Source organism: Penaeus vannamei, chromosome 5, assembly GCF_042767895.1.
Source record: "Penaeus vannamei isolate JL-2024 chromosome 5, ASM4276789v1, whole genome shotgun sequence".
NCBI lineage: Eukaryota > Metazoa > Arthropoda > Malacostraca > Decapoda > Penaeidae > Penaeus > Penaeus vannamei.
The window spans coordinates 46,404,882-46,417,381 of NC_091553.1; the positions used below are offsets into that span (position 1 = coordinate 46,404,882).

The window sequence follows — 12,500 nt, forward strand, 5'->3', positions numbered from 1 at the left end:
GAGAGGAGAAATAGAAGAAGAAGAAAATGAATCCTATGGAAGGTTCCGGCGAATGTCAGGTGAGAGAGAGGAGGGTGGGGGAGAGAAATAAGAAAAGGAAAGAAGGGAAAGGAGAGGAGAAATAGAAGAAGAAGAAAATGAATCCTATGGAAGGTTCCGGCGAATGTCAGGTGAGAGAGAGGAGGGTGGGGGAGAGAAATAAGAAAAGGAAAGAAGGGAAAGGAGAGGAGAAATAGAAGAAGAAGAAAATGAATCCTATGGAAGGTTCCGGCGAATGTCAGGTGAGAGAGAAGCGGGGGGTGGGGGTGGAGGGGTGGGGGGATAAGAAAGGGAAAGAAGAGGAAGGAGAGGAGAAATAGAAGAAGATGAAATTTAATTCCATGGAAGGTTGGATTTTGTTTCTTCTTTTTTCTGTTTTTGTTTTCTGACTTTTGTGTTATGTTTTCTTTGTTTTTTTTTGCTTTTTTGTTTTTTGTTCTTTTTTTTTGGTTCCTAATTTGGGTTAGTCTTATGTTCTTTGTTCTTGTTTTCCTTTTTTCATTTCGAGGGAAGTGTTGATAGTAATGAAGAAGATTTTTTTTTTTTTTTTTTTTTTTTTTTTTTTTTGCTACTACCAAAGAGGTTGTGTTTTTGGTTGCGGTGGTTAGTTAATTTTTTCGTTCATTAGCAGGATAACAAAAAGTTATAAACATTTTTTAAATTAATTTTTAACCAGCGGTGTGTCTTAGGAGGAAGAAAAAGAAGAAGAAGAAGAAAAGGAAAGGAAGAAAGAAAGAAGAGGACGAGGATGAAGGGAAATGTAGAATTGGAGGAGGAGGAGTAGGAAAGAAAGAAAGAGGAGGAGAGAGAGAAAAAGAAGGATTAGAAGGAAAGGAGGAATAGGAAGAGGAGGAGGTTAAGAAGCAAATGAAGGAAGATGGTACCGAAGGAGGGAGTAGAGGGGAAGAAGAAGACACGGAGTAGAAGAAGGGTTATGAAACGAATATGAAAGAGGAGAAGAAGAAAGAAGAAAGAATAACTTTCCTTATTTATTTTATATTTATTTTTCTGTCTCAGAATAAGGAAAGCATTATTATTCTTTGTGTTATTGTTATTAATCTGTTTTTGTTTTCCTCAGATCTCGTGGGTTTAGCAGTCTCTTTGTACTTAGCAAGTCTGACCTTCAAGCCACGATCAAGGATTATCCCGAAGCCCAGGAAATACTCAAGAAAAAGGCGAAGTAAGTGTAATTTTTATTTATTTCTTTCATCTTTCTTTTTTTTCCTTTTTTGCTTTCTTCTGTCGATTTATGTATCTCTTTTCTTGTCTTTTCTTTTTTGTTCATTTATTTTTTTCTTTCTTTTCTTTTTACTCTGCTTTTCTTGTTCTTTCTCTCTTTATTCTTCTCTCTCTCTCTCTCTCTCTCTCTCTCTCTCTCTCTCTCTCTCTCTCTCTCTCTCTCTCTCTCTCTCTCTCTCTCTCTCTCTCTCTCTCTCTCTCTCTCTCTCTCCATCTCTCTCCATCTCTCTCCATCTCTCTTAATTTTTATTTTATTACCTCCCTCTGTCACACACAAACAAACAAACACGCTCCCCCCTTCCCCACCTCCCATCTCCCCCCCTCCCCTTCCCTAAAACAAAATCACCCCCCTTAAACAAGAAAAGAAAAGAAAAGAAAAGAGAAAAAAGAAAAACGTTTTACATCCTCTCCCTCTCTCCCTTTCTCCCTTTCTCCCTCCCGCAGGCGGCTGATCAAGCAGAACCAAGCCCGGGAGAAGCAGGAACCCCCAGCAGATGAGAACGTCATCATCAAGTCACGAGAGAGCACGCCGAAGTTGCTGCACACTGTGTTGCAGGTAAGTCGCTTTTCGGGGGGGTGTGGCCTGGGTTTTTTGCTTTTTTGTTTTTGTCAATTTGTTTAATTACTTTCACATGGCCTGGGTTTTTTGGTTTTGTTTATTTTTATCAATTTGTTTAATTACTTTCACATGGCCTGGGTTTTTTGTTTTGTTTTTTTATCAATTTGTTTAATTACTTTCACATGGCCTGGTTTTTTTTATCAATTTGTTTAATTACTTTCACATGGCCTGTTTTTTTTTATCAGTTTAATTACTTTCATTTTTTGTTGGTGGTGGTGTTTGTTTTGTATCAGTTTGTTTATTTTCATTTTTTTGTTGTTGCTGTTTTTTTTATCAATTTGTTTGATTTTTTTTATTTTGTTTATTTTTTATGTTTTCGTCTACTTCTATTACTTTATTATTTTATCGTTTTGTTTAGTTGTATATTTGTTTGTTATTTTTTCTGTTTAGTAAGTGTGTCTGTTTCTTCTTTGTAGTATCTGTATTTCTTGTTTTTTTGTGGTTATCGTCTGTTTTTTTTAATTCTTTTATTTGGTGTGTTTGTGTGCACGTGCGTCTGTTTTCCTCATTTCTTGTGTTTTTATTATTATTATTATTTGTCCTTCATTTTTATCTCTGTTTTTCTCTATTTCTTCTATATGTATGCCTTGGGTTATATATGTTTCTCTCTTTCTCTCTATTTAGTTATCTCTCTCTATACCTCTATCTCTGTTTCCATGTCTCTGTTTTCTATTTATTTTCGTATATTTATACATGTTTTTTTTATATATGCTATTTATGTTTTGTATCTACATGTATGTTTGTTTATTTGTTTATATATCTACGTAATTTTATTTGTTTTTTGTTTCAATTTATTTATTTTTATATATTTATCTTCTGAAATATATCCCTTTGTTCGTCAAAAGATTATCTATATTTCAGTGATATCAATTTCATACAATGGATGTGTAGCCACGCGTGTATGCATATATGTATGTATGTATGTGTGCGTAAATGTACGTGTGTGTGTGTGTGTGTGTGTGTGTGTGTGTGTGTGTGTGTGTGTGTGTGTGTGTGTGTGTGTGTGTGTGTGTGTGTGTGTGTACATGTGCAAGGCCTATATAAGTACTTGTATAGACCTTGTACATGTGTATGTGTGGTGTGTGTCTATGTGTATGTGTATATATACGTGTTTGTATCTACGTGTGTATGTGCGTGTACACGTGTGTGCATCTACGTGTGTGTGAGAGTTACGTAACTTGGTCAACGTATTTTTTTTTCACGTTTCCTGCAAAGGATGGATGGGCGGTTGGCCTGCTCATTGGCTGGACTCTTGTCGTGTCTCTGTTCTCGCTTTTTCCCTGTCTCCCTCTTTCGTTGCTGTAACCTTTCTGTTTTTTATCCTTGTCATCTCTTTCTTTCGTTATTATTCTCTTTCTGTTTTTTCTTTTCTTCTTTTTGTGTTTCTGCTGAACTCTTTTCGTGTCTCTGTTCTCGCTTTTTCGTTATTTCCCTCTTTCGTTGCTGTAACCTGTCTGTTTCTATCCTTGTTGTCTTTTTATTTCGTTATTCTCATTTTCTTCTCATTCTTCTTCTTGTCTTTATCATCATCTTCTTGTTCGTTTTCTTCCTCCTATTTGCCTTTGTTCTCGTTTTCGCCCTCTTCCTCCATCTCCTCCTCCTCTTCCTCTTCCTCTTTTTCTTCTTCCTTCTCCTCCCCCTCTCCTTCTCCTCCTCTTCCTCTTCCTCTTCGTCCTCCCCCAATCTTCCTCCTCCTCTTCCACCCCTTCCTCCTCCTCCTCCTCCTCCTCCTCCTCCTCCTCCTCCTCCTCCTCCTCCTCCTCCTCCTCCTCTTCCTCCTCCTCCTCCTCCACCTCCACCTCCTCTTTCTTACTCCTTTTCTTCAAAATAGAATGTATATATTCATATTATCGATAGAAAAAAAAGTATACCCTTCCTTTTGCCTTTGATAATGATAATGATAATGACAATGATGATAATGATGATGATGAAGATAATTATAAATGATGCTCATGCTAATATTACTGCTTTCGCTATCTGCTACTTATGATGATAATAGTAATGATGGAAATGATGATAATGATAGTGATGATAGTAATAACGATAATGATAATGATTATAGTAATAATGATAATAAGGATAATGATGGTTTAAATTAGTGTTGTTATTATAATAATGCTGCTGATGGTGATAATAATGAAAATTCTAAAAATGATAATGATAAAGATAAACGTAATAATAATGATAATGATAATAATGGTAATGGCAATGACATTGGTAACAATGATATTAGTAATAATTATACTAATACCAATAATGATAATAATATTAATAATGTCAATATTGATAATGAGAGTAATGATAATGATAATAGTAATAATAATGAGAATAATGATAATAACAATGATAATGATAACTATAATGATAATGATAACAGCAATAATAATGATAATGAGAGTAATGATAATGATTATAGTAATAATAATGAGAATAATGATAATAATAATGATAATGATTATTATGAGGATAAGAATAAGCATAATGATAATGGTGATAATAATAAATATAATGATAATAACTAGAAGCACTTAGAGGGCGCATACCTCCGCCAAAGTAATTTATTGGCTGATACAATAAAAAAATATTCACTCTTGAAGAATTACATTAAAATCACCTCTTTCTCCGTTAACATAACATTTTGGCAATAATTAAAAACATTATGGATCCGGATCACACCTCTGGTAAAAAAAAAAAAAAAAAAAAAAAAAAATTTTTTTTTTTTTTTTTTTTTTTTGGGGGGGGGTTATCCTGCTAAACAACTAACAAACAAACTAACCAAGGCGTAATCATGACCTCTTTGACGGAGGTGATAATGATAATGATGGTAATGATTTAATTATTTTTGATTAAAGGTAATTATAGTAATAATAATAAGAAAATGAAGATAATGATAAGAAGAACAATGGTGATAGTGATGATGATGATATTAACGATAATAATGATAATGATGACAATTATAATAAAATAATAAGTTTGATGATAATAGTGAATTGAAATGATAATAGAAATAAAAAAAATAATAATAATGACAAAAATGATAATGATAATGTGGAGTATGATAATAATAATATTTATGATAATAATAATAATGATGATGGTAATGATAATAATAATAATGATTATTATTATTATTATTATTATTATTATTATAACAACAATAACAACAACGATAATAATATTGATGATAACACTGATAATAGTAATGCTAACGATAATGATAGTGATATTACTAATAATAATGATAATGATGTACGATAACTGAAATATTAATGATTGTCATTAAAGTAATAATAATAATAATACTGACAGGAAAAATGATTAATGATAATAATGATAATATTAATTAACAATAATGATAATGATGATGATAATGATAGTAATGCTGATAAAGATGATAATACTGAAAATTATAATAGGATAATAATAATGACATTGATGATAATGATGATGATGATAACAGTAACAATAATAATATTATTACAATAATTATCATAATGATGTAATGATGATGATGATGATGATGAAAATGGTAATAGGGTATAGATGGAAATGGAAATAGAAATGAGAATAATAATGATAATATGGATGTTAATGATGATGATAGTAATGAGAATGGTAATGGTAATAATGGTGGATTAATTGTTATTCTTTTATTATCATTGTCATTTTTATTATTTGTTATTGCTGTTATTGTTGTTTTTATTATTATTGATATTATTAGTAGCAGTATTATCACTATCATTATCTAAACTTTATTATTATTGATATTATTGTTATTATTATTATTATTATTGTCATTATTATTACTACTTTTATTGTTATCAGTATTATTTTTTATCAATATTACTGTTACTAAATTGTTGTTGTTGCTATCATGATTATTATTTCCATCATTATGATTATTATTAGTATCATAATTTTCAATTTTATCTTTATTATTATAATTTCTATTATTATCGTTATAATTTTTGTTTTGTTAGTGTTATTATCATTGTTATTGTTGTTATTGTCTTTCTTGTCATCATTATCAATATAATTTTTATCAATGATGATAGTGATATTATCATTAATATAGTTATCAATATCATTATTATCTCTGATATTATTAATATAATTTTCATTATTAGTATTATTAATCCTAAATTTAAAGATGAAATGAAGACGATTAGCAATAAGAACAAAAAAAAAAGAAAAACAAAAATATTAGCTTTCCTTTCATATTAATCAGTGTGTATCTCCCTCCATCTCTCCTTCCCTCCCGCCCATGCTGCTTCTCTCACGCCCACGCCCACCCACCCGCCCACACCCTTCCGCCTATACCATGCCTATGCACGCCCACCAACCCACCATGCCTACCCACGCCCATCCGCCACTCACCCATCCACATCATGCCTACCCACGCCACCCACCCGCCTACACCACGCCCATCCGCTACCCACACCATGCCTACACCACGCCCTCACCACCCACCCACGCCCACACCCTCACCACCCACCCTCACCACCCACCCACACCCACGCCCACACCCACACCCACACCACCCACGCCCGGTAGGTCGTACGCCCGGACTCCTACACCGCCAGCGTGATCCGGCGCTACTCCCGCACTTTCTCCCGCTCGACGCTGGACATCCCCTCGTTCGATTCCGCGTCCGAGTGCGGGGGTTGGCCCTGGCTTCCGTCTCCCCGGCAGCTCCTCTCCTCGGCGTCCCTTGAGGTCCCTACTAGAAGCAGTAGGAGGTCCGCCAGGGGTTCCTTCAGGTTGAATTCCCACACGTGGAGATGATGATAATGGATGGATGTGATAGATGGGTAGAGAGACAGGGGTAGATGAGGGGTAGAGAGTGGGTGTAGATGCATCGATGGGTGGATAGGTTGGGTGTAGGTGGATAGATCGATGGATTGGGTGTAGATGGACAGATAGATAGATGGGGTAGATGGATTGGAATGGATTGGGTGTAGAGATGGAGTAGATGGATAGAGAGATGGATTGGGTGTAGATGGACAGATAGATAAATGGGGTAGATGGATAGAAAGATGGATTGGGTGTAGATGGATAGATAGATAGATGGGGTAGATGGATTGGAATAGATTGGGTGTAGATGGATAGATAGATAGATGGGGTAGATGGATTGGAATAGATTGGGTGTAGATGGATAGATAGATGAGGATAGATTGGGGTGTAGATGGACTGGGATAGATTAGGTGTAGATAGAAAGATCGATAAATGGAATAGATTAGGTGTAGATGGATAGATAGATCGATCGATAGATGGGGCTAGATGGATAGAGAGATGGATAGATTGGGTCTAGATGGATAGATAGATGGGGATAGGATGTAGATGGACTGGGATAGATTGGGTGTAAATGGATAAATAGATAGATTGGGTGTAGATGAATAGAGAGATGGATAGGGACAGATAGGGTGTAGATGGATAGATCGATAGATGGAGGGGGATAGATTGGGTGTAGATGGATAGAGGGATGGGATAGAGTGGGTGTAGATGGATAGAGAGAGGGAAGGGGTAGATTGGGTGTAGATGAACAGAGAGAGAGATGGGATAGATTGGGTGTAGATGGATAGATCGATAGATTGGGTGTAGATTGATAGATCGATAGATGGGGATATATTGGGTGTAGCAGGATAGATAGATGGGATTAGATATGGGTGTAGATAGATAGATAGATAGATGGGATAGATTAAATGTACTTGTATATTGATGAATAGATAGATATATGGATAGATTGGATGTACATTGGTCGATTTATAAATAGCTGGGGATAGACTGGGTGTAGATCGATAAAAAAGATAGATAAATTGATAGATAGATAGTTAGGCTTTGTTTTTAGATTAAATTTTCTTTAGTTATTTTTATATATCATTATTATTATTATTATTCCTCTTAAAAACGGTGTTGCTTCTGACAATTCATCGATTTTTTATATATAAAAATATAGAATGCACTGTAGTCTTACTTAGAAAACTTAGAATTGTCTTGTTAAGTATATTATCATCTGCCTTTTTCATCACGTGAGAATTTATGATGCTAATGAAATGTTTTGGTATTTTCAAAATTGTTTTTTTTTTTTTTTTTCTTTTTAAACACGTTTGAACACACATTCAAGTAAGATTTATTTTGGACATTTTTTTCTTTTTAAGCTTAGATTTTAGATTTTCATTTCACTTTAATTTTATTATTATCATCACCATCATCATCATCATTATTATCATTATTAATATTATAATAACTTCATATTGTTGTTGTTTCGTTACTTTTATTATTATTTGTTATTATTATTATTATTATTATTATTATTATTATTATCATTATTATTATTGTTTTGCTATTATTATTAGTATTACTTTATTATCATCATTATCATTTCCACCATTATTATTATCACTATCATTCTTATTACTATCATCATACCTACACCATTATTATTCTTACTATCATAACTATTTTCATTATTATAATTACTATTATTATTCCCCTCATCATTATAATAATTCTTAATATCACTATGATTACTTTTCTGGCAAAATCGATGATGACAAAGGCAAAGATGACCCATTCTGATAATGCAGTTGATGTGTTGTATGATGCAGTGTGTTATTTGTGTGTGGTTCCCTTTGCAATGCTGTTTTTAACACTTAAGATTTCGTGGCTGTCCAAGATGTTGTCATTTTATCAACTAACGTTTTTTTTAGTTATTTTTTTTCTATATGATTCTGTTCTGTTTCTGTTTGTATCAGTCTCTGTTTCTCTCTCTGCTTTTCTCCCTTTTCTTTCTCTTTCTCTCTCTCTCTCTCTCTCTCTCTCTCTCTCTCTCTCTCTCTCTCTCTCTCTCTCTCTCTCTCTCTCTCTCTCTCTCTCTCTCCTCTCTCTCTCTCTCTCTCTCTCTCTCTCTCTCTCTCTCTCTCTCTCTCTCTCTCTCTCTCTCTCTCTCTCTCTCTCTCTCTCTCTCTCTCTCTCTCTCTCACATCTCGTCGGTGCTCATTATTGATAAACTCTCTCAGAGTCTGTTTTCGGGTCATGTAGCTTGTTTTTAGAATCTGAACCATATATATATATATATATATATATATATATATATATATATATATATATATATTTATATGTGTGTATGTATGTATGTATTTGCGTATGTATACCTATAAACACACGTTAGTATAAATAGTATAAATGTATATTCCTATTTCTAAATAGTTAAAAAATATCCCCATCAGTATCTAAAGTCCTTAAATTTCTAATGTGTGTCACTTGCCTCAAATCTCCTTAAAAATAAATGCCCTTTTTGTGATTCCATTACCGAGTGTACCCAAACCTCGCTTGTGTATTATTAAAAGTTTTCTACCGTTATATATATTTTTCTAGCAGATAGACATCCCCTGGATATACTGTTGTATGCACAGATTATTCTTCTGTTGTTGTAGTGTTGTTTGATAACGATAAATATACGTGTTTTTCTAATATTTAGCTTTGTTATTCTACCCTAGCAAGTATAACAAAAATCTGCAACCAAAGAAAACGGATCTTCTTGTATTTATTAGGGATAACTCAAACAATACGGTCATACCACTTTCTCCACCTTTGGCATGCCTCTTCAGTGGAGATTCATATTGCCCAAATCAGACAGACAGAACTTCAAGTGTTTAGGGAAAGTCCTTTACATTATTAGTATAAATATTAAACAACATTCTCAAACAAGTATCAAGAAATAACGCGTATTCAGCAACATAATTCCATGATTCCTTTACTCAGGTCTTCGCTGGAGGTCCCCACTAACAGCTCGCGTCAGCTCGGCGGCGGCGTCCCGGCAAGGACGAGCATGTCCGAATCCTTAGCCGAGGAGGAAGAGGAGGTTAGCTTGGTTCCTCGTTACGGTTTCGAACGTGGGTATTCACTGGTGATGAAAGCGGGGGCGTCTATTGGGGAGGGTAATGCCCCCCCCCCCTCCCCACCTCCACACCCCTAGCAATGCGTTATGTTTTCATTATTAGAATCTTGATTTATTTTGCCTGAATTGTACCTAAATTTACTCCTATTTATCCTTGGCTATAGCTTTAGAATACCTCTAGAATAGCTCATTAAATGAGAAGAAAAGACAAAACAGCTGATTATGCTCGCTTTGACCTCCCCCCTCTAAGAAAAAGTTGAAACGACGCCCCTGGCTTGAAATCATGATGGAAACAAGGGAGTATCTTAAAAAACCTAGTTTAACCATTAGAATTGTTAAATTCTCATTCCTCTATTTTAGAAAATTTTAACAGCTGGGATATTTCATTCTCATTTCTCTCTTTTTAGCAAAATTTAATATCTGGAATATTTCATCCTTATTTTTTTATTTTTTTTATTTTTTTTTTATCTATTATTATTATTATTTTTTTGCCTATTTCAACAGTTGGAATATTTCGTTCTTACTTATTGCACACGTTAGTTGTATAGTATTTTGATTTTCAATTATTTCGTGTTTATTTTTTAATATGCCTTCTTTGACAGTTTTGATAATGATCTTGAAGAAATTATAGATAATGATGATTATGACAGCAATGATGATGATGATAGTAATTAATGATAGTAACATCGATTATAATCGTAGTAAAAATGATGAAAATGATGATTCTAATAATAATTGTTATATATAATTGTTATCATCATTGATAATAATAATTAGATGATGGCAATAATGGTAACGGTAATGATTACAATAATGATAATGATAATGGTAATTATAATAATTTCTGTAAAACAATAATAAGAATAATTATAATATTGATAATAACAAAAGTTATAATGATAACGATAAGGGTTATGATAATGACAGTAGAAATGATAATGATCATTATTATGATAATAATACTGTTATTTGTAGTAGTAATAGTTGTGATAATAGTAGTAGTAGTTTCAGCTGCAGTGATAGTAATAATAATATTGAAAATGATTATGATAATGATATTGATAAAAATATGAGATGATAGCGACAATAGCAACAACAACAATAATGATAATAATGGTAGTAATAGTAATAATGATAATAAGAAAAGTAATAACGATGATGATAATAATGATGATAATAATGATAATGATAATCATATTTATAATAATGATAATGATAATGAAAATAATGATAATAATTATTTTAAAATAATGATAATATTAAAGGTAATAATGATGATAATGACACTAAAAGTAGTAGTAATAAAGTCACTAACGATAACATTAATAATGATAATAATGATAATAACAATAATGAATATGATGATACTGATAATTATAAAGATTATCATACTCATAATGATAGCGATAATGATACTGATAATAATGATAATGATAAAGATAACTATGATAATGATTATGATAATAAAATAGTAATATTGATAATAATGGTAATACTAAAACGAGTTTAATAAGAATGATAATGATAATGATCGTGATAACGTAATGATTATAATAATAATGATAATAATAATAATATTTCTGACAGTAATGATAACTGTAATAGTTATGATTATGATGAGAATAGTTATATTAATACTAATTATGATAAGGATGGTAATAGTCATGATAAGGCTAACAATGATAGTAATAGTAACAGTAATAGTAATAACACTGATAATTAAGTAGTAGATAATACAACTAATAAAGACAGAATTATTAATCACTGTTCTCAACGCCCACTCCAAACTCCTCCCACTCCGAATCCCACCCACCCCAATTCCCTTCCCTCCGAATCCCGCCCACCCGCAACCCCTTCCACCCCAAACTTCTCCCACTCCAATCCCCTCCCACTCCGAAACCCGCCTACCCCATATCCCGCCCACTGCAAACTCCTCCCACCTTATATCCCGCCCACTCCAAACTCCTCCCATTCCTAAACCCGCCCACCCCCAACCCCTTCCACTCCAAACTCCTCCCCCTCCAAACCCCGCCCACTCTTCCTCCCACTCCAAACCCCTCCCAACTCCAAACTCCTCCCCCTCGAAACCCCGCCCACCCTTCCTCCACCAGTTCATCGTCGTCGAGACCTCGGAGTTGGGCGAGGACATGGCGACACGCCCTCCTGGAAGCCCCGCTTCCTCCACCAGCCACCACTCCATCACCCTCCGCCGGGGGTCGAGGCCGACGACACCGCAGAGTCCTCACAGCGTCTGCTCGGTGTCTCCTTCGCCTCGCTCCTCGCCCCGATCTGCGCTCCGGGAGGGGACGTCGGAGGGGCGGGAGGGGGAGGAGGGAAGGAGGGAGGAGGGGGAGGCAGGGGAGAGGGTCTCGCAGGGGAAGAGGTGAGGATATGGACGTTTTTGGGGGTGGGTTGTTTTTTTTTTTTATGTTATATGATGTGGTATATTGTCTTTTTGTGGGTCTCTGTTTTTTTTTCTGTTTCTCTGTTTCTCTCTTCCTCCCCTCCCTACCCCTTGCCTATCCCCCCACTCACCCCCTCTCCCCCTTCAGGCGCCCGTCCTCGCTCGACGGCGGCGAGTCCCCGCCCCCTGCAGCGTCGGCCGTCCAAGCCAACTCGCAGCCCGACTCCAGGAGGTCGAGTTTCGCCATGAACTCGCGGGCGTCTCGCTACTCGCCCGTGTCGCTCACTCGCCAGTCCGCC

The 12,500-nt window shown here is 34.9% G+C and overlaps 1 protein-coding gene across 1 annotated transcript in view; it reads left to right on the forward strand.

Annotated features, from left to right (window-relative positions):
- The window catches only part of CngB (Cyclic nucleotide-gated ion channel subunit B), a gene marked incomplete in the record, with an annotated part of 37,557 nt that overhangs the window by 19,227 nt on the left and 5,830 nt on the right, over positions 1-12,500 (forward strand). The window contains 6 exon segments of the mRNA XM_070122186.1: positions 1,118-1,219; positions 1,723-1,834; positions 6,452-6,657; positions 9,662-9,761; positions 11,909-12,180; positions 12,350-12,500. The exon segment at positions 12,350-12,500 is cut by the window's right edge and continues 1,092 nt beyond it. Coding sequence (XP_069978287.1) covers positions 1,118-1,219; positions 1,723-1,834; positions 6,452-6,657; positions 9,662-9,761; positions 11,909-12,180; positions 12,350-12,500 — 943 coding nt within the window.